Below are 25,400 nucleotides of genomic sequence, written 5' to 3'. Positions count from 1 at the left end.
TCCCAGAGGCCTGACTCCTAATCAATTATGGCAGATGGATGTTACTCACATTCCATCCTTTGGTAAACTACAATATGTTCATGTTTGTATTGACACTTATTCTAATTTCATGTGGGCTACTGCTCAGAGTGGGGAACAGTTTCATCACGTTTGCTCACATCTCTGGTCTGCTTTTGCTGTGATGGGATGCCCTCTAAAAATTAAAACTGATAATGGACCCTCTTACATTAGTAAATCCTTTGCTTCCTTTTGTGGGAAATATGCTATTGAACATGTTACCGGCATTCCCCATAATCCTACAGGTCAAGCTGTTGTTGAAAGATGCCATCACACTCTAAAGACTATGCTTTTAAAACAAAAAGGGGGACATGATGGTATGATATCACCTAAAGATCAATTGGCTAAAGCTTTATTTACCTTAAATTTTCTTAACATTTATGATTCTATGACACTGGCTGAATGTCATTTTGGCCATTCTCAAAAATCCACAGAAATTGCAGATTCTGAGAATCAACCAGTATTTTGGAAAGACATTTGAGAAATGAATGGAAGAAAGGCAGGGTTAAAGTATGGGGGCGAGGTTATGCTCTTATCATTTCAGAAAATGGAGAAGAAATCTGGCTTCTGGCAAAAAGGATTAAACCTAGGACTGAAGAAGTGGAGTCTTCTACACATATGGATCCTACTGATAGTGAGTGAAACTGGCAATGGTAATTACACATATTGGGCTTATATCCCTAATCCTCCATTACTTTGAGTGTTAACCTGGAAAGATCCTTCTTTTCCTGTCTATTTGAATAAAACTCATATATTTCCTGGACCCGTGGATGATAGACTACCACTTAAGCCACAAGAAGAAGGACAAAGGATTTATAATCTCCTTCTTCCATTTGATTTCCGACCTCTTTGCATTGGCAATCACCCACCATGTATGGCTGTGAAAAATAGAACTATGATCAATTTTAGCCATAATAATACTAAATCTTTGGTAACTATATTCCCATTCTATCAATACCAAGAATATAAGTATCCAAGTTAGAGTTGTCCTAAGAGGAATGCTGATGATATGCAAAGATGGTATGAATGCCATATGGGAAGAGGATCTGTCGTTTTTAATGATTCCTATGGAATAGTTTGGGAAAGTGCCCCTATGGGGAATCCCAACAAATATAAGGGCAGATTTATTTGGTATGGTATAAATAGCATGGGACAACAAATTAGTAATATGCAGTATCCCTTTCATGAATCCCTTGATTTGGATGAAAAAATAATTTTTACTAAAAATAATAGTGATTGGAAAAATATAGGGAAGTGGGTTCCTTTCCCATGGTGCAATAGCACTGGAGTCCATGATCAAAAACAAATATGGAAAGTCTTCTTAGGAGTGGCATCTACTTCTGAATGGAAAGGTAATAAAAGCACGGATGGACAATATTTACAATTGGATCAAATTCATCATTTTCAATCATGTGTCAGAGATCCATATGTGTTTGTGGTAGGGAAGGCTACCATTACTGAAAATGCTTTCTTTTATAAGGATGGGGCTTTGTATACTTGCTTGTCTGAGAATATTTTACAGAATGGGGATATTACCACCATGGCTCACCGAAGACGAGGAGTGTGGATCCGGTGAAAATGAATCGGATGTGGCAGTCATCTCCTGAAAGTCATCTTTTTTTCCACCTGGCTCAAGGACTGTTGAAATGATCTAAGAGATTTTTGGGACTTCTCATAGCTGCCATTCTTGGCCTCATTGGTGTCATCACTGCTGCCGCCACTATTGCTGTTGCATTGCATGAGATGGTGCAAACACAGCAATATGTGCATGATTGGCACAGAAATGCAAGTGACTTATGGCATAGTCAGGAGCACATTGATGAAGGACTTAATGACAGAGTTAGTGATTTGGAATCTGCTGTTTTACACTTAGGAGACCAAGTTTATAATTTGAATTTGTTAAGAGGATTGAAATGTGATTGGAATGAAAGTAATTTTTGTATTACTCCTTTGGATTATAACATTTCTATGTTTCAATGGAATAAGATCAGAAATCATTTGTTAGGACACAAAGGAAATATGTCATTTGAAAATGAGGAATTGCAGAAAAAGATTTTTAAAATGTCTCATAATCAGATATACGTAGATATGATAAAGACATCTTTAATGATTTGATTTCACATTTAAATAAGTTTAATCCTGTTGATTGGTGGAAGTCTCAGCATTTCTTATCTGCCGTAGGAATAGGGATATGTGTATTAATCCTGTTGCTCATGGTTGTCGCTTGCCTGGGTAAAGGTGTTTGCCAAAGATTGCACCGTGTGGACACAATGGGACAGGCTAATAACTTAGTACTTGCTAAAACACTACAATAGTACCCCGAAGTCAGTGAGCTTGGCTGGTAGTCAATGATGGGTAAGACCCCCTGGGGGGCAACCTAAGACAGGCACAGTCACCCTGCCTAAAACAAAAAGGGGGAAATGTTGGAAACAAAGGCATGTTGTTTCCATGGAAACAAGTTACTTCCTTGACCACTGAGTCAAGCTGTCCCTTGTGATTATCGGTGCAGATCACAATCTTGGCAGGGAAAGCACACCTGCAGGCAGAACAATAACATATAGAACAGAATGACCTGAATAACAAGATTTATGAGTATAGTTACTAATTTATAATAATAGTTCCAGTAAAGTTTGTTGGTGTTCATCAATCACTTGTTGGTGTTCATCAATCACTAGTTAATATAGAATGAGGTAAGGGTAATAGGTAACTTGATTTTGTGCTGAATGTCACGTATGTTAGGGGTATATATACTAGCCCCTCAACTCAATAAAGTTGTCTGATGAGCTTGAGAAATCAATGCTCTCAGATCCCCTGAACCCAATCTCTCTTTGTCTTTCGTTCCCGATATCCTCGGGTCACCGACTAAGACTCCGACAGTAGAAGTGATGTGCCCTTCTCAGAGCATATCAGGATGTATAACCACATGTTTTATCGTGGGTGATCTGAATCTTGATAATTTGGTTAAGATGGTGCCTGCCAGTTTTCACCACTGTAAAGGTACTGCTTTGGCCTTTATAATTGATAAATGAATTTGAGAGATTCTTAAGAGAATCACTTCCTGACCTCTGACCCAGGCTGCCTTGGGGCATCCTGGCCCCAGCCCCCATCTCCCCCCACGTTGTTAATGCTTGATGGTGGGAATATGGGTATCGATTTGTTATTCTTTATATTTACCTGAAATTTAAAAAAACATTTTCTCAAAATAAAAAATTATGGTATAGAAAGCTATGGCAAATTAGGCAGTAAATAAAAATAGATTCTACAACAAAATAAAAGATGGTATGGGGCCGAAACCCATAGAAGAAAATGAACACCCGTTGGTCCAAACATAAACAAACAGATGGGAGAAAAAGGGTAGCTTCCTTAGACCAGTAGACCCGCCCACGCCGCCCGGAGTGGGGAGGGCGGGGGCGGAGCCCCGAGTGCAGGAGGGTCCGAGGTGGTGGGCCGGGACCACCTGGCCGGCGCAGAGCGGGCGGGGGGTCGAGGACTGGACCCCGCGCAGCGGGCAGCGGTGGGAAGCGGCCGAGACCCTCTCGCAGGAAGGGCCCAGTGCGCGCGGCGCGGCGACCGCGGAGCCTTCTGGGACGCGCGCAGGCGGGCTTCGGCGCATGCGCCCCCGCCCGAACATGGCCACCGCCGGCCGCCGGTGGTGAGTCCTGCCGCGCCCCTCGGCCCTCGGGCCTCCGTTTCTCCCGGTAGAGGGAGTGGGGAGGGAAGTCCGCCCGCCCCAGCTGTTAGTGCCAGCGGCGCGTCTGAGGGCGAGTTTCACGCGGGCAGTGGGCGTGCCGGGCTCGCCGGCGTGTATGGGCGAACCCGGAGGGGACGGACGCCCCCCCGCGTGTACGGGCGACCCCCGGCGTGTGTGGGCGACCCCCGGCGTGTGTGGGCGCTCCCCGGCGGGGGTGAGGGCGCCACCCTGGTTCTTGCAGTCCGTGGTTTCTGTCCCAGGTTCGGCCCGGGTCCTCAAACCGGTTTTTCCGCAGGGACCTTGTTGCCCGAGCCTTTCGGCGTGCCCCAGGTGGGCTGTCGCGGGGAGACGCGCGGGTCTCCGGGTGTGCTGGGGCGAGGGGTGGGTGCTCCGTCTTGGACCGCACTGGCCGCGTTGCGCTTATGGGCCTGAGGCTTCCCACGGGGTCCCGCAGGTGTCAGACCACTTGGCATTTCCTTTTCTTCCTTTAGCGCCTGCAAAATCAGACCTTGTTACTGTTCCCAGAGAGGCCTGCGCTGTTCAGCAGCTGTTTCACTTTCCTTTTACTTGGTTCATTTCCTTTGTCCAATTTCCTACCACCCCGAACATTTTATAATAAAAGCTTTGAGACATTATGGAAAAGTCGAGGACTTGTGCAGAATACCTGATACCGACCCATTAACGTGGGCTGTGTCCCATGTTGGTCGCTTTGTCCATCCTAATCATCTAACCTTTTTGGTTCCACAGACCCCTTTGCCAATCAGGTGAAAACCACGGACCCTTTACTAAGGCCACACTATATTGTGTATTATTTAATAAATATATCACATCTGCACCAACAATCCCCCACAAGAATGATATTTTTAAAAAATTTTAATTCAAGCTCACTGATCCCTTGTTAAGAACCCCTGACTAATCCATCTTTTCTTTGGATACATTTCAAAGTAAGTTGCAGGCATTGCTATACTTCCCCCTAGATACCTTACTATGTTTGACATGAACTAGAGTTCAGTTTTGCTTGCTGTTTTAAAAAGTTTGTTTGAGACTAAGTTGACTTACAGTGAAATGTGCAAATTTCAGATGGACCATTGGATGAGTTTTGACAAATACAATCCAAACCTTCATCCAAATTGCCATCACCCTAGAAAGATCCCTTATCCTTTTTCTGATTAAAAAAATTTGATTAGTTGTCTTTTTCTTAGGGACTTGGGCTTGTAAAATTATGTTTTGAATACTAAGCTTTTTTTTTTTTTTTGCAGCCAAGTGACTTCCATTGTATTGCTTCTCTTCCTTCCCACCCCACTCTTTAATTTGAAAAGTTTAAAACCTATAGAAAAGTTGCAATAATACTACAGTGAGCACTTGTAAAACCTTCATCTAGATTCTTAACACTTTGCCACATTAACTTCAGCTTTCTCCCCTCCCAGTCCTAAGCATACATACACATGCACTGTTATGTGTGAGTATATATGTGAGAATTAAGAATTAAAACCTTTTTCCCACCTGGAAAGCCAATAGCATGAATATCAATTTTAAAGTAGCCCGTGGCTGTGCTCTCCTAATGTGTGAGGATATGTCTACCACCTACCAAACTCCCATATGCTCCCTGAGTCTCTTTGGTACTGTGTTCTTGCCCCAGCTGCACTGGGCTACTTGATTACCAGAACTTTAGGAAGGGTCCTGTTTTTGGCAGAGCAAAGTCCAGCTCCTCTTCCTTCCTTCCTCTTTGTTTTGTTGAAGAGTTGTTTTGGGTATCCCAGACGCTTTCCTCTTACATGCACATTTTAGAATGTTTGTCATGTTCTGGTAAAATTTGAGCTTTTGAGTTGGGATGGCATTGACCTTATAGGTTAGTCTGTTGAGAGCTGTTTTGGTTTTAATATTGGGACCTCATGCATGTACTGGGTCCCTCCCCACTTAACACAGCTGTCCTTGGAGGTCCTCAATAAACTTTTTTTTTAAAGTAGTATAGGAGTTTGAACTCGGGACCTGGTACATGGGAAGCAGGTGCTCAACTACTGAGCTACAGCCACTCCCCCATCGTCAGTAAACTTTTAAAGTTCTCTTCATTGTCAAAAGGATTGCTACTACAAATAGAAAAGAGCTTTATCTGTAACAGTTCGCTAATTAAGCAATACAAAGTAAAAACACGTATTCCAAACTGTTTGAGGGGAGGGGCTTTGGGACTGTATAGGCCCCCTCCCACCCAATAAAGGAAGTGGAATTTGTCAGGCAAATTCTGTTATTGGAACATGGAGGCAGAAGGAAACTTTTCTGAAACTGTTCAGAACTTGGGCCTCTTTTTCTTGTCCTGTTTTCTGTAAATCTTGTTCTCTAAGCTGTGCATTCCTGAAGTCTATTTTCTATTTTGTATGGTATTTTAAAAAACATTTTCCAATTGATTATTGCTTTAGAAAGGAACTGGTTTTGTGTATTGATATTCATTTATTCATTCAGCAAATGTTTTTGCACCACTTACAATGCAAGCTTTGTGCTGGGTGCCTGAGCTACATTGTGAACAAACCCAAACTCCTGCCCAGATGTGTTTATCACCCAGGGCATCCATTAACCTTGTTGAACCTGCCAATTAAATAAGCAATTAAGTAAATAACTAAATAAATATGTATATTTGCTTTAATGTGAAGTAGAAAATGTATGACTAGATGGTGTGACCATCTTGCAGACACAGGATGGACCCCACCCACCCACCTCAAAATTTGGTTTGGATATCAAGACTTTCATACCCCAAAAAGTATATGAAAAAGTTTATTACTAACATAACGAGACTTTCTGGGGAAAGCAAGGCAGATCCCAAGCTGATCCAAAAATGGCTGGACAGAGTTGTGGAAGGAGATTGGCTCAGCTTTTATTGTGATTAGAAGGTGGGGCTGGGGCTTGTATGGTTTGAACTTCCTATCAGTGCCAAATGAGGGAGCTCCCAGGCTTTCTCACCAGCTTGCCCACAGGTGAGGTAGGTGAACAATGGGCGGGAGCTTGAAAGCTGTCAGCAGTGAAACATCAAAGATGGAGTCAGATTGTCACACTTGGTAATCACATCAGTGACTGTATTAGAACAGGGCTAAAGTTGGTGAGAACTCTTGGTAAAGAAGTACATCACTTGAACAATCCAGTAAGTGCACTCAAAGGTGGTCCACAGAGATGGTGGGAACTGTGTGGAGGGTGACAGGTGACTGCAGCTTTACATTACTGATGTTGGGTAACCAGGACAATTGTGCATGTAGGGCAGTGGGCTGGAGTGGATCTCTCAGCAGGGACTGGGGGTAAAGCCTGCCTGGAGTGAGTACCCCAGAGTGGAATTAGACACACATTTAGCACATCCTAAAAAACTTAGTTCTCATGAAGTCTTAAAGTGCCAGAACAGTGTCAGACCAGTAGTTCTGACCCTGACAGACTTAAGGCCTGCTTTTTAAAAAAAATAACAGCTTTATTGAGATATAATTCACCCATTTAAAGTATGCAATTCAGTGGATTTTAGCATATTCACAAGATTGTGCAATGATCCACCATCAATTCATCAACTTTAGAACATTTTCATCACCCCAGAAAGAAACCCTATTCCCATTAGTTGTCAGTATCCTTAGCAACTAATCTACTTTCTATCTCTGGATTTGCCTATTCTGGACATTTCATATAAATGGGATCATACATATGTGACCTTTTTTGCCTGGTTTCTTTCACTTAGCATGTTTTCAAGGTTCATCTGTATTATATAGCATGTATCAGTATTTTGCTCTTTTTTTTTAAGCATGATTCATCATTTTATTATATAATTTATAAAAGCCAAAAGCCTAAACACATATATGCCTCCACTACCAGTTAGGGAGGTGCTTACATTGTTCCGAATGTACATCTGGCCATTTTCTAAAGTAGGCCATATTGTTTCTCTGCCCTTAGCTACTTCTCTCCTCAAATATCTTTTGTGTGTGTGTGCGTGTATGCTATTTTCTTTATCTCATTCAAATATTTTTATCCCAGCTACAAAATATGGAGTTGCAAAAGTTGTATAAAGACAGATAAGATGTTCTTACTTTCGTTATAGTACAAACATTTGAGGTGACTACAGAACTATGAGATTAACAGGCAAGAAAAAAATGCTAGTTAAGGAATAGAATATCTGTTACCTGAACAAGGAGCTGAATAATTTGTTGTGACTGCCCTTTACCCTAAGGTATTTGGTTTTTGGGGACATAGACACACAACATAGACTAACATGTGCCAGGCAATTTCTTATTCTTGTTTCCAGAAGGCACATGTTTTCTGTACTGTTTCTTAATAACTAAAGACAAATGACAGGAAAACCTGGTACTTAGATTCTGTCCTCTTTGAGGTATTAAATGCCTAAGGAAAAAATTGGTTTTGTCCAGGTACCATAACAAGAAGAGTTTTAAATTTTTTTAAAAGATTTATTTATTTATTGTATTCCCCCCACCCCACCCCAGTTGTCTGTTCTCTGTGTCTATTTGCTGCGTGTTCTTCTTTGTCCGCTTCTGTCGTTGTCAGCTGCACGGGAATCTGTGTTTCTTTTTGTTGCGTCATCTTGTTGTGTCAGCTCTCTGTGTGCAGTGCCATTCCTGGTCAGGCTGCACTTTCTTTTGCGCTGGGTGGCTCTCCTTACAGGGCGCACTCCTTGCGCATGGGGCTCCCCTACACGGGGGACACCCCTGCGTGGCAGGGCACTCCTTGTGCGCATCAGCACTGTACATGGGCCAGCTCCACACGGATCAAGAGGCCCGGGGTTTGAACCGTGGACCTCCCATGTGGTAGACGGACGCCCTAACCACTGGGCCAAGTCCGCTTCCCAAGAATAGTTTTAAATCAATATGGTTTAATGTTAAGATTTCTTAGAAATCAAAATATTCACAAAATTTTAAACTAAAGTAAAAATTGGTAAACATCCATGACTAGTGATTTAAGTGCAAGTGATGCTGGCTTTCATGTTCATTTTCTTTACTTCATTTAGGATAAAGGCGGATCAGTTGTTCTTGAATAAGTCAAAGCAGCTTTGCAAGAGGGGGTCATTGTTCCTGGCATGTTTTATTTCCAGTTCAGACATTTCAGTTAGATTCTTTATAAATGCTGCCACTCTCTTCCATTTGAAATTGGTCATTTCTTCTTTTTTGCAGATTCAATAAGCTGTTCACATTTCTGGCAGCACTCCTGCTGGTGACTGCATCTTAGCTGTGCCTTATCTAGAGCTTTGCTTGAGTTTCTGTAGTCAGTGAGGGCTTTGTTGCCATCTGTATATGAGATCCATAGCAGCCTTTATGTTGAGCACTGGAGGAGCTTTGTGAGCTTTAAAAATCTTCATCCAATGAAACTGGATGCTCTACTTTCCTAGATTTCAAATAGTTTAGCAAACTTTAAAAGGTACTTCTTCATGTCTGGGAGTGGGGTGGTGGACCTCTTCTAAAGCCAGACCATACAAGCAGGCTGCAGCATGAATACAGTCTTTATGAAATCTGGTCATTTTGTCAAATTTTGCACACAAATCCTTGATCCTATTATAATAGTTAATAAAGAAATTTTTCTCTTGCTCAAAAAAGTCATTCACCTCAACTCCAGGAAAAAAGGACTTCATCAGGACTTTCACTATACATTTCTGTGGTATTTCTCTGCCTAACACTTAGATCCTGATTATATTCCAGCAAAACATGAAAGTTGTGATCTTTATTGAGAACAGGGTAAGAAGAAAGCTGCTGAAGAAAGACTTCATGGGAGGATATCATCTTCTTAAGGACAGTGATATATTCAGCTTCCAGTTCTTGCTTCATTTTGGCAAGTTCTTTTTTGCTCATAGACCCTTCACCCTCTCTCAGGTTCTGCATCTTCTCCCAAGGGCCATCAAAGTTGGGTTTTGTGGAAGCAGGTAGAATATGAAGTACAGCATAATCTGTTGTTTCAGTAAGAGTATCATGTAGTCAGACAAAGTCTTCATTCATGTTGCCACATAAAGAAAACTTTGGACTCTGAAATGTGGACAGTGTGGTCTTGGTGTGGACTGTAAATTTGACCTCACCTCTTTTACTGATTGTGTCAGGTGTATCAATCTGAAACGAGGGATTGACATTCAGGTCCACAGACACAGATCTCAGCTTGCCGCATCCTCCTCCTGCAGCAGCAACTTGGGAACTGTGGCCATGGCAACATGGGCCTTGAGCAGGGGCTGTGCCATGAAAGAAAAGGCTGGGTTGCTGCCACAGCCACTGCCACCCCCACTGGGGTCCTCTCGGGTGGCTTCCACACTGCCTCTGCACAATGCCTTGATCCTAGAGCAGTGTGAGGCCTCAGGATTGCCACCATTCCAGCAGCCCTCAGTCCTGTTTAAGGCTGAATAGTTATCCATTTTATGGATGTACCACAGCTTGTCTGTTCATTCATTAATTGACAGGCTTTGGGTTGTTTCTACTTTTTTGGGCATTTTGAATAAATACTATGAACATTCATGTGCATGTGTGAGTTAATTCTTTGGTTATAAAATGAGGAGTGAAATTGATTTAGTCACCTTGCAGGATATGAAGTGATATTTCATTGTGATTTTTATTTGCATTTACCTAATAACCAATTATATTGAGCATCTTTTCATGTGCTCATTGGCCATTTATGTATCATTTTTAGAGAAATGTCAGTTCAAGTCCTTTGCCCATTTTTAATTGGGTTATTTGTCTTTTTATTGCTGAGTTTTAAGAGTTCTTTATATATTCTAAATACCAGGCCCTTATCAGGTATATGATTTGCAAATAATTTCTCCTAATCTCTGGGTTGTCTTTTCATTTTCTTGGGTGCCATCCTTAGAAACATCAGTTTTTAATTTTGATGATGAAGTCCAATTTATTTCTCTTTTGTTGCTTATGCTTTTGGTGTAATAATATCTTAGAAGGCTTTGCCTAATGTAAAGCCATAATTTCAATGTTTTAAGAGCTTTATAGTTTTAGCTCTTTATATTAGGTCTATGATCTATTTTGAGTTAATTTCTGTATAATTATCCCAGTTTTTTAACCAGTATTTTACAATGTCCCTTTTACCAACTCCTCCTGAGCGGAATTTTATAGATAACATTAAATATCCATATAATTTTATTTTACTTTAATTTTTAAAGATTTATTTATTTTTAATTTATTTCTCTCCCCTCCCCTGCCCCCAGTTGTCTGTTCTATGTGTCCATTCTCTGTGTGCTCCTCTGTGTCTGCCTGCATTCTCGTCAGCGGCACCAGGAATCTGTGTCTCTTTTTGCTGCATCAGCTCTCTGTGCATGCGGCGCCACTCCTGGGCAGGCTGCACTCTTTTTACGTGGGGTTGCTCTCCCTACAGGGTGCACTCCCTGTGCATGGGGCTCCCCCATGTGGGGGACACCCCTGCATGGCACGGCACTCCCAGTGCGCATTGGCACTGTGGGCCAGCTCACCACATGGGCCAGGAGGCCCTGTGCATGAACCCTGGACGTCCCATGTGGTAGGCGGATGCTCTGTCAGTTGAGCCAAATCCTCTTCCTCGTATAATTTTAAAAATTATAAGGCTGTACGTGTAATGTAAAGAATCAATGAAAAGAAAAATCTTAATACATATTCCTGTATTTAAATGCTTGGGTACAGCTAACGTAAAAGACACAATGAAGTAATCAAGTGCTGAAAACTCTTAAGTTTGGAGTAAGAGAAATAGGACAGTCAGAATTTGTTATCTTCAGTGAAACTGAACAAGGCGAGGTATGGGTGGATGCTTCTCTAACAGTGAGTGTTGGAGTGAGTGGACACAAACCAGGAGGATTCAATAGGACCAAAGGGAGAGAGGTTGTCCCTTGGTAGGAGCAGGTTCTGAGCACCTAAATAGTAAGGCAGAGCATCCTGTATGGATGAACTGGGTCCCATTTATGGGTGGAGGTCAGTCACTCTCTGTTTTATGACCTGGCACAGCATTGGGGTGTTTTGGCAGAGAAAACTGTTCTCCAGTTTTGAAGTCCTAGCATGTGATGAGCAACAGTCAGCGTGTAAAAGGTCTTGGAGGCTACCTCCTCTGCTGGCAATGGAGAAGAGGAGGAGAGGTTGGTGAAAGACTGTGTAATACTGGGGGCCTCAAAGAAATATTATGGTGGATGTCTGGAGGCAGGCACAGAGAAAGATTGGGGGGAAAAACAGAACCCCCAAAATACATGAACAGCAATGTGGAGTTTTTACAACATAATTTTCTTGCCATTCTTCTGCTGAAAATATATAACTATATAGGAGGGTGGTAGTTGTATTAGTTAGCCAAAGGGGTGCTGATGCAAAATACCAGAAGTCTGTTGACTTTTATAAAGGGTATTTATTTCGGGTAGAGGCTTACAGTTCCCAGACATGAAGCGTAAGTTACTTCTCTTACCAAAGTCCTTTGCCACATGTTGGAGCAAGATGGCTGCTGACGCCTGTAAGGGTTCAGGCTTCCTCATCCTCCTAAGGCTCCATGTTCCCAGCTTTTTCCAATATCAGCTGTATGCTGGGATAAGGCTTGTCTCTCTCCTGGGGATCATTTCTCTCGGGTGCAGCTGCTCTGTTCTCTCCACAAGGTCAGCTGAAGACTATCAGGTGAACAGCTTGTCTCTCTTCCCTGGGCCTTGGCCATGTCTATCCGAGCTTTCACATATTGGCTTCTCTGTATTTACTTCCCAGGGTCCCAGCATGCGAAAACTCCAACTGAGTCCTTTACCATGTAGTTTTCTCTGTGAGTCCCCACCCCCTACCGATGTGGCCCAATCAGAGCGCTAATCATAATTTAATCAAGTAAAAGTGAAACCTCTGAAGTTAATATAATCTAGTATATCCAGAGGAACAGACCAGTTTACAAACATAACCTAATATCTGTCTTTGGAATTCATAAATAATACCAAACTGCTACAGTAACAATATGAGATTTTAAAAAAACCCAAAACAATAAAAATCAGTGAGATTCCTGCACAGAATGCTCTAATTTTGCCTAAATAGGTCCTAATGTCTTCTGTATACTTGTCATCGTCTGTTATTTTGGCAGTAGCCTCACTGTGGCACCAGAACTTGGTCAGCTGAGGGCGCTAGTGTAATAGCTAGTGTCAGGGAGGAGAGAGTGGGGATGACTCCATGAATCCTGGATAGTATTGTCATTGCCTGTACGCTTCCTTCTGAACAAACGGGACTTTTCCCTAACTTGCAGTATATTTAGTATCATTCTGTCTTAAAGGACCCCAGGTAAACACCTAGGGACTTTGGTCTGCAGGCTGTTCAAACATCATGTGGGGTGTTCCCAAGCATGGTAGCAAATCCAGCATCCCCAACCCAAGCCCATCAGATGTTAGCAGTGCCCCCATATCCCCCACCCCTTCCCGTCTTTGTGACAAGCTCTTTAGATTTCCAGCTGCCCCCAGGAGGAGTACTGCCAAGGTTGAGAGCCACTGGTCAGGCTGAGTGATACTTTCCCCTGTCCAACACTGGACAGAGTCTGGCCTTAGCATCACTAGTGCCAGTCTTGAAAGCTTAAATGTGGGTGGGTATGTAGCTGGGGTTCTGTGGACCTAATAATGCCCTATTGCTGTATAAAAATCACCCCCAAACTTAGCAGCTTAAAACAACAGATATTTTAGTATTTCACACAGTTTCTGAGCACCAGGAATCCAAAAGAGACTTAGCTGAATGGTTCTGCTTCAAAGTCTCCCATGATATTGCAGTGACGTTGTCAGCAGTGCTGCAGTCATCCAAAGGGGCTTCAGAATCCTCTCCCAAACTTCCTCACATGGCTGTTGGAAGGAGGCTTGAGTTCCTTCTGCATGGGTCTCTCTATAAGGCTGCTTGCACGACCTGGCAACCGGCTTCTCCAGAGTGAGATCTGAGAGAGGAGAGGACAAGCAAGCATTCTTGAAAAGGAAACCAGAGTCTTTATTATCTCGTCGTGGAAGTAACATGTAACTACAGTCATAATCTGTACATCCAAAGAGAGTTAGTAAGCCTAACCCAGGGGGCTGTAAGTGCCATGAGGCAGGAATCACTGGGGCCATCTCAGAGCCTGCCTACAACAGATGGACAATTGAAAACCAGACTAAAACAGTCAGTCACTACTGCAAGACACTAGAAAATTCTCACTGCTTATAAACCAATCATAAATTCTTGGTTTCCAAGACATCTTAATGGCTTGTGTGTTAAATTTTACTTTGACTTGGTGAAAAATAGTGACACTGCCAATTGAACCATGACCTTTGCTTTTGTTGTGGCAGGATTTTATTTTTATAAGTGATGCTCATAAATTCATTCAAATTCAGGCCTGGGAGGGAACTTGGAGGTCCTTGGCTTGCCCTTTCCTTACAGCCAGGTGCTTAATTCCCTGGTGTCTGAGTAGGAAGTCAGCCTTTGCACTTAATGACAATGTTTCTTCCTTTCTGATCCTTATTATCTTCCTTGTTTCTTAGTAGAGTTCATGATTCTCCCTTTTCTCTTTAAACTGTTCCATTTTCTCACGATTTAGTTAGGATCCATTGCTGGCAAATGTTGCTGACCCTGTGGGTGTCTGGGGCCTCCAGGAAAGCCACTTGCTGATTGGAGGTCCAGAGGGGACCTTCCTGGTACTGCCAATTGGTGGGCTGCCTGGAACTTTCCCACAGTGGCAGAGCATACCTGTGGTTAGGGAGCACTCCCTGTGTGCTCAGCACTTTGCACAACTGAACTAACAAAATAGGTGCTCGCCTATTTTACAGAGCAGAAACCTGAGACTTAGAGGAGTTAGGCAGCTTGCAGGAGTCCCCTGGCCAGTGGGTGGTGGTGGCTCTGGGCTGGGTGGGTAGCCTGCAGTGACCACTCTTAACCCCTATTGTACTCTTATTGCTGTGTGCTCTGTAGAGGGAGCTGTCCCTGCAGTGCCCACCTCTGAGTAACAGGCAGCTGTGGCAGGCAAAAGGAATCCTGACCTGTAAATACCCTAATACAGGGTCCCACCCAGAGAGTCAGATGGACTTTGGTCATCAGGGTTTTCAGAGCATCAGACAACTTGGCTGCAGACCAGGGACTCAGTCAGTATCCCCAGTTCAAAGATGCAGAAAATCATCTTCCAAGTTCATAAACTCAGCTCAGATCCTAATGTGACACTTTGTGTTCTGCAACCCCATCAGGCCCCTTACCTCTGGCAGGTTGATGCCTCTCTGGGCAATCCTAGGGGTGTCCTCAGTAGTGATCTCACATGTGACAAGAACCAGCCCTTTCCTGGAAACTGGCTGCATATATCACAGCAAGGGCAGCCTGACTTCCTGGTTTCTGAGTCTTTACTGCTACCTCCTAAAGAATTTACTGGACACCTGGGTGGAGATGATCCCTGATTCCCACCAACAGCCATATGGCAGGTGTACAGGTGTTGCAGCTGGTCTCTGTAGGTGTGCAGGTGTTGCACCCAGCTCTGCAGGGGTGAGGGATAGAAATCTCCAGGCTCTGTTTTCTGTGTGGCTGGAATTGTGGGTCCCTTCTGCTTTTACTGCCCAGAATCCCCCAAAAGGCCTCCCTGGAGGATGGCGGGGTCTAGAGATTCCTGGAATGGCAGGATGGTCACCCAGAATGCCATTAGGGGCCCTACTTGGCAGGTACCCTCAGGACCTAGAGCAGAGCCACTTGGATCTTCCTCTGCCTCCTGTTTGAAGTGTTTTGCCAGGAACCTGGTTTCTACTTTGATTTCTTTTAATCATTTTCCAGTTTTGGAAAAAATAACATGCAGATGGCTTCAAAAATGTAAATAGATGAAAGAATATGGAGAAGCAATTATGGCTCCCTCCTACTTCCTCAGCTCCCAGTCCTGGCCCCAGAGCAGCTTGGGACCTGGGTCTCCAAAAGCCTCCAGTTAGGTGTGGGGAGTGGGTTATATGGGAACCTCTTACGTTTTTTTAATGTAACATTCTTTGTGAATAACTTTAGTTTTTAAAAGTATAAAAAAACAAAAAAGCCCCCAGTCACATCTGTGACACACATACAAGCAGATATTTGTATATATACATACATATACATATACATACATATATATATATGTATATATATACACACATATGTACATATATATATATTCTCCCTTCTGGAGTTAGGAAAAAAAAAATTTTTTTTAATATTCTCAATCCCTGGGCTTGTAACATCCAGAAAGAATCTATAGGTATAATGACTCAAGCAAATGCTCAGAAAATTTCAAAATAGAAACCAGCCCTTCAGGCTCCATGCATATCTCTACATGGTGCAACTAGCTTAAACACATTTTTTTAAAGTTTTTATTTATTCCCCCCACCCCTTGTTGTTTTGCGCACACTGTCTGCTCTCTGTGTCTGTTCATTGTGTGCTCATCTTCTTTTTAGGAGGAACCAGGAACCGAAACTGGGCCTCCCATGTGAGAGGGAGGTACCCAATGGTTTGAGCCACCTCCTCTCCCACTTTTTGTGTCTCTCAGTGTGTTTCCTCATTGATTCTCTTTGTTGCATCATCTTGTTGTGTCAGCTTGCTGTGCCAGCCCATCATGTCAGCTTGCTGTTTTGCTCATCTTCTTTAGGAGGCACTGGGAACCGAACCCAGAACCACCGATGTGGTAGGGCCTCGATGTGATAGGTGGGCACCCAAATGCTTGAGCTGCATTTAAAAATATATATAAATTCACCCCTCACCTCCTTAGGAAGTACCAGAGATTGAACTCGGGACCTCATACATTTGAAGCAGGTGTTCAACTACTGAACTACACCTTCTCCCCTATTTCTATATTTTAAATTCCAGAATGTTTTCTGTGTTTTCAAAATTTCTCTAAGTAGTATCATCTCTTATATCAGATTTTCATTTGTTATAGCTACTGCATTGTATTCTATTGTGTAAATAGACCACATCTTATCCATCTGTTCTGCTACTGACAGGTCTTCAACTGATTCCCAGCATCACCATTAAAGGCTGCATGGAGGTTGTTGTCATACTTGTACCCTTATACTGAGAGTGAGAGTTTCTTCAGAATATAAATGGAGTAGTGACATTTCTGGGGCACAAGTGTGCTCAACTTCCACAGAGTTTTCTCCAGGGTGCCTGGAGGTATGCTTCCTCCAGCAAGGAGGAGGGACCCCAAGAGCAAGAGTGGGCATCCTTGTCTTGTTTCTGATCTTAGGGGGAAAGAATTGTTTTTTTTTCTTAGATGTTTTTATTAAGTGAGGAAGTTCCCTTCTATTCCTAGTTTCCAGAGTGTTTTAATCCTGAAAGGGTGTTAGATTTTGTCAAATGATTTTTCTGCTTCTCTTGAGATTATTATGTAGTTTTGTCCTTTATTTCTATTAGTAGGGTGTATTACATTGATTAATTTTCATATGTTGAACCAACCTTGCATTCCTGGGATAAAACCACTTGGTCATGGTGTAGAATTCTTCTTATATGTTGCTGTATTCCTGTTGCTGGTATTTTGCTGCAGATTTCTGCATCTATATTCATAAAGAATTTTGGTTTATAGTTGTTTTTTTTGTGTGTGTATGATTTCTTTGTCTGGTTTTGGTATCAGCGTAATCTTGGTCTTATGAGTTGAGAAGAGTTCCCTTCTCTCTGTTCTCTAGGAAAGATTGTATAGAAGTGGTGTTATTTTCTCTTTACATGTTTCATAGAATTCACCACTGAAGCCATCTGAGCCTGGGCTTTTCTTGGTGGGATCAACTCTTTCTTACATTGGAACCTCTGGTGACACATTGCTTGTAGCTTCTCCAAGTGCTGCCCACCTTTTCACAGTACACAGCCTTCCTTGCCTGCTCCAGGATGTCTTTTTCATCAATGAGATGAGGCACTCTGGGGCAGGAAGGGAGTCTTTCCCATCAGTGTCCTTTGCCAGGCCAAGACTTGATAAGCAATAAAGACTTGAGTGAGCAATCTGCAGAGCCACTCAGGTGCCTGCTGAGATCTAATTGCAGTGTGAGAAGCAGTCACCATTTTACCAGAACATAGGGTTAAGCCAGAGGGTGTTGTGTTGTCTAAGAAAACACTTGAAGGTTCAGCTCAGAGATCACCTGTGAGACTGCACAGGAAGGGGTTATGCAGTGGTGATGGCAACCTTTGCTGCTTGCAAATTGTTCACTATGTTGCATTGCTCACCTGCTCGGAGCCTTAGTTTCTTCATGTGTAAAACAAGGAGAGTAATGGTTTCTGAGTCAGTGGTACCATGGAGTTCTATATGAACAGAAAATGTTACTAGTGTCTGTGCCAAGGAAATACTTGACTCACGTTAGATACTATAACTACAACCATTAGCACAATTTAACAAGACAGTGAGTCAGGGAAAGCCATTTGGAACTATGAGATGGCTAAACAGGCTGAAAAGTGTAAGGAGGCCTTAGCTGAGGGGGATAGAGCTGATGCATCAAAGTCGTTTAGTATTTCCATAACCGAAGTGTTTTTCAACATTTTCCACGAGAAAGTCTCTCCCTTCTGCAACTTCTCATTACAAGGTCATTTTCTGTTGTTGACTGTTCTTTCAGGAGTACTTATCCAGTTTTCCAGAACTCAAGTAAATTGGTTTGAAGTCTCCATTGTTGGAATTCTGAAACTGCATCCTCAGGGGTGTGCCCCAGTATAGAGCTCTGTGGCCAGTGGAGTTGAGAACAGAGGATTGGGATGGAATGTCCAGATGAGAACTGGGCCCCTGGTCTGATTAGTCAAGAGTAGACCACAGGACTGGATTGCCAGGGCAATCTAGCTGAAAATTTTAAATCTTTCAACCATTTTCCTTCCTTTTGGATGTCCAAAGATTGCTTTGCCAACCTCAGGACTGTGAGTAGACCCTAGGAGGCACTGAGAATTAGGATGTTGAGCTAAGGATGGTCTATAGTGTAATGTACATGGATGATGGCAGAACAGAAGTGATTGTGTGTGGCCAGGAGAAGTTGAAGAGATGACAAGAGGGAGAAGAATGGTGCTCTGGTGTTCAGTGACTTAATATTATGAAGTCAAAGAATATTTGAGATGATGGTATGACAAAAAATTGATGATGATGATAGTGGCAATTCTTTAGAGTGCCAGTCGTTTTCTAGTCTTGGAGACCTCCTCAGACATGATCTAATTCTCATAACACTGCAGTGTGGTCATTGGCTTATCTGGGACTCAGACCCAGAACTTTCAGATCACCATGACTTGCCATCTCCCATACATGAAGGCAGAACTCTGACTACAGAGCGGAGATGAGAACTGCTTGTTCATTGCTATCATATTTTTGGTGTGAAATCAGGGATTTAGAAAGATGGACTGGGTGTCAGTTTGAGCAGTGGGTAATGGAGACAAGAATGTGCCTACTGAGATGATGTTCCACTGTGAGTGATGACATCTGGTTACTGATCTCCCACATCTCAGGCCAATCATTTTGGTGATATTTCCCTCAAATATCATTCCCCCTGTCCTTTCTTTTTTCTGGACCAGACACTGTAATTCAATCTCTAGAAGCATGAAAACATTATGTGGCTATTTTTTGAGCCTGTTCTTGGCTCCATCCCTCTCTCACACTCTGCCTCCAGATGTGAATTTGGAAAAAAGAAAGGAAAAATATGCACCCACATAACCTGGGTAGTCATCATTTTCCATTCTTCTTCTCCTAATAGCTTATTTTACTTAAATCTGTCTTTTCTTTCTTTCCAGCCTGGGACATGAGACTGGAAATGACAGCTCAGAATATTCCTGAGGAAGAACTATTGTATGACATGGAAATGGAAGGATTTATGAGGAAAGGTCCCCATTTTTCCCCTCTTGGCAACAATTGGGACTCTGAGAACTGGGAGGGACATTTGAGGCAAACAGCTGTATCTCAGGAGAAGCCAAAGGCTCAGGAAACAATTTGTGAATATCCTGGGTTTGTGGAGCATTTGAGCGTGGGTTCAGTCCTTCCACCATCTCAGAGAATTCCCACAACAAATGGTTTTCATGTACACAACTCAGACGTTAAAAGTTTGGATTGTAACCCAGCCTTACTTAGTTGTCAGAAAAGATATGCAGCTAAGAGAACTGGAGAAAATAATGCCTGTGGAAAAGCCTTCAGCCATTCCATGGAAGTTATTCAACTTGGAAGAAATCAAACAAGTGAAAAGCCCTATAAATACCCTGAAAATGTTAAATCTTTCAACCATTTTACTTCCTTTGGTGAACAGAAAATAATGAAAAGAAGCAAGAAACTCTATGAAGGTAAAGACTTTGGGGACATCTTTGCTGTAAGTTCATCTCTTAATGAAAACAGGAGGAGTCATTCTGGAGAGAAACCATATAAATGTACTGAATGTGGCAAATGTTTCAAACGGAACTCTTCTCTTGTTTTGCATCACCGAACTCACACTGGAGAGAAACCTTACACCTGTAATGAGTGTGGAAAATCCTTCTCCAAGAACTACAACCTAATTGTGCATCAGAGAATCCATACTGGAGAGAAACCTTATAAATGCAATAAATGTGGGAAAGCCTTCAGTGATGGGTCAGCTCTGACACAGCACCAGAGAATTCACACTGGGGAGAAACCTTACGAATGTCTAGAATGTGGAAAAACCTTCAACCGAAATTCATCCCTTATTTTGCATCAAAGAACTCATACAGGGGAAAAACCGTACAGATGTAATGAGTGTGGGAAACCCTTTACTGACATCTCTCACCTCACTGTGCATCTCAGAATCCACACTGGGGAGAAGCCCTATGAATGTGGCAAATGTGGAAAGGCCTTCCGAGATGGCTCATACCTCACCCAGCATGAAAGGACTCACACTGGAGAGAAACCCTTTGAATGTGCAGAGTGTGGAAAATCCTTTAACCGCAACTCGCACCTCATTGTACATCAAAAAATCCATTCTGGAGAGAAACCCTATGAATGTAAAGAGTGTGGGAAAACTTTCATTGAAAGTGCTTACCTCATCAGGCACCAGAGGATTCATACTGGTGAGAAGCCCTATGGCTGCAACCAGTGTCAAAAACTTTTCAGAAACATTGCTGGCCTCATTCGGCATCAGAGGACCCACACTGGAGAGAAGCCCTATGAATGTAATCAGTGTGGCAAAGCTTTCAGAGATAGTTCCTGTCTGACCAAGCATCAGAGAATTCACACTAAAGAGACCCCATACCAGTGTCCAGAGTGTGGAAAGTCCTTCAAGCAGAACTCTCACCTGGCAGTACACCAGAAACTCCATAACAGAGACAGGCCCAGCCAGTGTCCACAGTGTGGGAAAATGTTCAGGCGGAACTCATCCCTTATCCGACATCAAAGAACACACTCTGGAGAGAAACTCGTAGAAACCTAATGAACATGGGCCATACTCTCTTAACTTGTCAAAAACTAACATGAAGGAGGCTTGTCTTCAGGTTTAACTCTTCCGTGGTCAGTAGGAAAGAAATCCTTAAGCTGTTTGGTGAATTGATGAATGTGAGGCATTGCTTAGCTGCATTGTTAGTCTGTACATTAGGATTAGGGAAGTCCTGGGAAGAACATAGGGTGGTAATAAGTGTGGAAAAGGCTTCAGGAATGATTCAGCCTGTACCACCAAACTGACAGTGCATACACTGGAATAAAATCTGTGAACATGAGGAAGATACTTCCTTGGAGATACCTACCCACTTCTGCATCCAAGTGCTTAAACTGGAAAAAAACCTGTGAATGTCTTCATTGAGATATTCATGAATAATTCTTCAACAGGGAGTTTTCATCTTATTGTACATAAGCAAACTCTTTCTAGAATCTAACCTTGTAAGTGTAGTTGGTAAGAGAAGCTTTTGGCAAGAGCTCTTACTGTTTTTTCTGTATCAGTGAAAGCATACTGATGAGAAATCCCACAAAAACACAGATTTAACTGTTTGAATGTATTTCTGTACAGTGTCTGCCTGTGTTATAACCCTGCCAGAATGTTAACTGACTCATTTTAGAAGGGGCAAGTGGACAAGGAAGTTGGTTGTGAATAACCAGTGAAGTCAGTCCTCTTAAGAAAGACTAAAGTAGGTTTGTACTAAGATAGAAAGGACTGCTGCCAAGAATGTAACGTGTTACTTTAGTTGTTGAAAGAAAAAAATATCAAGTCATTATGTTTACATTATCATCCTCTCTTTCTTGTTCATTTAGCACACTACTAATTTTTTTGGTGCAGCTACTCTCAACCATAGTTATAAAGAATTTGTTGCCACATTGAAAATACTTTATAATATGGCAGGCAACAAAGAGAAGTCACAAAATATAAGGTTTGCTATCATTCCAGGCATGTAAAGAAGTGTTCACATATGCATGTAGATCGGAAGTGGATGACAGCAAACTCAGTACGGTGATTTTCTTAGACATCTGGAATTGTGTGTGTTTTTTTCCTCTTGGAAATCATACAGTATTACTACAATAATTTGATGATGAATAAAAAAGTAAAGTCAAAAAGAGATGAAATTTGGGTTTCTTTGAACCTCCTTGACCATATGGGCTAGATCAGAGCCACAGGCCAGTTGTCAGGATGGATGGGTTCATTAGGACAGAATCAAAGCCCAGAATTCTGAACCTCTAGTTCCTCAAGAGGGAAGGTTCTTGGGAAGGTATCATCCTTAACCCACATGTTTTTCAGTTCCTCAAAAGGGAATATCCTTGAGAAAGTATAATGCTTAATTTCAATCTTTTTACTGCTTGCCATGTGATCTCTTCCAAGGCACTGTTAACTGAAGGAATGTTGTTAAGTTTGTCCACCCCACCAAATCCATTCCTCCCCAAGTGCACCCCTTCTCTGTAAATGGCCTGACCTCTCCCTAAATGTGCAAGCCAGAAAGAGGTAGGAGAGGAAGAAGAGTGGGGATGAGAAAGAAGATGGCACATTATCAGTAGTACTGGCCCAGCCTGTGTCCTCAGTGTGGCCTTGAGGTTGAGATGTATGTGCTTCTTAACTATGCTTTTAAAAGAACAAATCCCACCATTCAAAAAAATTACCTCACATTCCCAGGATACGTGTACTTGTTTATAAATTATCCATCTGTGTCTCTAATACATATATCACATGGCACACACATACAGTGAACTGCCCCACACTGGGGCAGGGCTAGGCATTCTCTTTTGGTGATCGCGCCTTTAAAGTAAATTGTACTTGTTTCTTGGTGTGAATGTTGGCTGGTGGTATCTTTAGCTCTTGGTTCTACCTTTCAGATTCCAGGGCAGGGGCTCATCTCCAGACCAGTTGTAGCCAGAGGTGAAACACACCAAAGAAGTGTGTCAACCATAAAATCAGAGTTAGTCCATGGGATTTTGTGTGAATTGGTTTTCTTCTTGCTCTTTCTCTTTTAATAGTTTTCTCAGATGAGCTGAAATCACTTTTATAATGAAAAGGATTAAATTACAAAGGATGAAAACTCCTGACTGAAGAGGAAACCGAGATGTGAACTGGGTTCTAGATGTGATCCACAGTAGCCTCAGCAGTTGGGATTGTGAGGCCCTGTCATGATTGGAACATGGTATAGAGAGGTGGGCCAGTCTAATCACATCAACACTTAAAAGCAAAGTACTTTCTCCCGTTGAGTCAGATGCAGCAAGAGGAAGCAGAGCAAATCAAAGCATGAGAAGGTCTCAGTGTACCATTGCTGACTTTGATAATGGAGGGTACTATGAGTCAGATGTTGGTGGCTTCTAGAATTTCAGAATGACACTAGCTGACAGCCAGCAAGAAAATGGAACCTCAGCCTTAACTCAGCATGAAAAATTTTTTGCCTAATACTTGAATGAGGTTTGAAGTGAATTCTTCCTCAGAGCCTCTAGAAAGGATCCCAGGCTGTGTAACACTTTGACTGTAGCTGAACCTACCCAGACTTCTGATGTATAGGACTGTGAGGTAATACATTTGTGTCTTAAGCTGCTACGGTTGTGGTGATTTGTTATGGCAGTAATAGAAAACTAACAGATACATTAAAGGAAAGTCTTGACTGTTCTTTTCCTCTTCTGGGAATCTTGTGCTCTTATAGGCTACTTCTTCCTGAGATTCCAGCAGGACCATTGTCAGCCCATATCAAGCTTGGAAAAACTTCCATATCAAGACTGGAAAAACAGACCATTTGGGGCTCTGCCAGAAGGAAAACTGCACTTGTCGCAACCCTTGCTTTGGAGACAACAATGCCAAGAGCTGGGTGTCATGCACACCAGCTCTTAACAGCTGAGACTGTGAGAGACCAATGGACTATAAAAGACTTGGGGCACTGGCCCCTTACAGACTGGCAGATTGGATTATTCACCTGCTCAAAAGACATGTTCTTACTCTGCATTCCTGTGGATGTGAGCCCATTTGTAAATAGAACCCTTTGAAAATGTTAGTTTTAGTTAAAGTGTGGCCAGCTGAATCAGGGTGGGTCTTAATCCACATTACTGGAAACCTTATCAAGAGAAGAAACCAGAAGTTAGAGGAGGCCACAGGGAGGAGCCGGAAGACTGTGGAAACAAGCAGTCACAAGGAGAGGGAGATTGCCTCATGATGGGGCAGAGAATCCCAAGGAAACAGGATCTTTGAAGGTGCTATTAAGGTTTAGTCTTATTTGAGAATAGGGTAAACAAAGATCCTATTTTCGAAGAAGCCAAACAATCAGGGTGGGCCTTAATCTGTATGACAGTAGGCCTTATAACTTAGAGAGGAAGTTCAGACACAGAAATCAGAAAAATTTGTGAGATGAAAGCTACAGAACCACATGGATTACAGCAAGCCAACAACAAAATGTTATAGACTTTAGCAGGGCTTGTCGAGGCCTCAGTTTGGGATATCTAACCTCCAAAACCTCGAGACAATAAATTACCATTGTTTAAGCCAACCCATTGATTGTTATTTGTCATAGCAGCTCTGGCAGACTAAGACAAATGGGGTATTACTCAGCCAAAAAAAGCAATGAAGTTCTGATAAAGCTATGACATGGATGAATGTTGAAGGTATCATGTTGAGTGAAATAAGCCAGACCTAAAAGTTTTCACTTATCTGAAATACGTATAATATGCAAGTACACAGAAAGTGGATTACTGGTTACCAGGGTCATGGGGTGGGGGGAGAGGGAATTATTCTTAATGGGTGCAGTTTTTTGGGGGGTGAAGAAGAATTTTGTTAATGGTAGAACAACATTGTGAATGTAATTAATACCATTACATTGTATACTTAAAAGTGCTTATGTTTTATGTTACCACAATAAAACTTAAAAAAGAAGAAGGTCATAGGAGGTGTGACAGTGGGAGCAGAAATTCAAGTGATGGGGACTTTGAAGATGGTGGAAAGGGCCACAAGCCAAGGAATATTAGCAGCTTCTAGAAGCTGGAAAAGGTTCTTCCCTAGAAGACAAAATGAATTCTCCAGGGGGGACCAGCCCTATTGACACCTTGACTTAAACTTAGGGAAACTGATTTCAGACTTCTGTTCTCCAGAACTGTAAGAGAATAAATTTATGTTATTTTAAGCCACTTACTTTATGGTAATTTGTTACAGCAGCCATAAAAAGCTAATATACTTTCTAGTTCTTTCAAACCTCTGTGAAGTACTTGGTACCTATTCCCTTTCCTGGCATTTTAATAAATCAGCTTTTTAAAAACAAGCCCCACCACCACCACTCAACCTTCTGGTGGTCCCTAATTTTTTAAGAGTGGACATGGCTTGCCTCAGTTGGGTGCCCTTATGTAGAGTACCTATACAGTCCCAAATTCTATATCATGGATAATGTCT

At 42.4% G+C, this 25,400-nt stretch overlaps 1 protein-coding gene, 1 long non-coding RNA gene and 1 pseudogene across 2 annotated transcripts in view; 2 read left to right on the top strand and 1 right to left on the bottom strand.

Moving 5' to 3' along the window:
- The window catches only part of LOC131274226 (uncharacterized), a 58,160-nt gene extending 55,282 nt beyond the window's left edge, over positions 1-2,878 (top strand). Inside the window, exon 3 of the long non-coding RNA XR_009181433.2 lies at positions 602-2,878. This is a non-coding gene — a long non-coding RNA (uncharacterized lncRNA). The remainder of the gene's footprint in view (positions 1-601) is intronic.
- Positions 2,879-3,606: 728 nt separating this feature from the next.
- On the top strand, positions 3,607-24,507 carry ZNF329 (zinc finger protein 329). Its single transcript, XM_004484717.3, has 2 exons — positions 3,607-3,709; positions 19,366-24,507. The coding sequence occupies exon 2, from the start codon at positions 19,374-19,376 to the stop codon at positions 21,000-21,002; it is 1,629 nt and encodes a 542-aa protein (XP_004484774.1). The 5' UTR covers positions 3,607-3,709; positions 19,366-19,373; the 3' UTR covers positions 21,003-24,507.
- LOC101442407 (sorting nexin-5 pseudogene) lies at positions 8,742-9,908 on the bottom strand (annotated as a pseudogene).
- Positions 24,508-25,400: the final 893 nt, after the last annotated feature.

Source organism: Dasypus novemcinctus, chromosome 18 (assembly GCF_030445035.2).
Source record: "Dasypus novemcinctus isolate mDasNov1 chromosome 18, mDasNov1.1.hap2, whole genome shotgun sequence".
NCBI classification, from domain to species: domain Eukaryota; kingdom Metazoa; phylum Chordata; class Mammalia; order Cingulata; family Dasypodidae; genus Dasypus; species Dasypus novemcinctus.
This window is presented reverse-complemented; position numbering and strand designations above follow the sequence as displayed.

Coding starts and splice junctions, on each gene's coding strand:
- ZNF329 (XM_004484717.3), top strand. CDS start 19,374: ATGAGACTGGAAATGACAGCTCAGAATATTCCTGAGGAAGAACTATTG.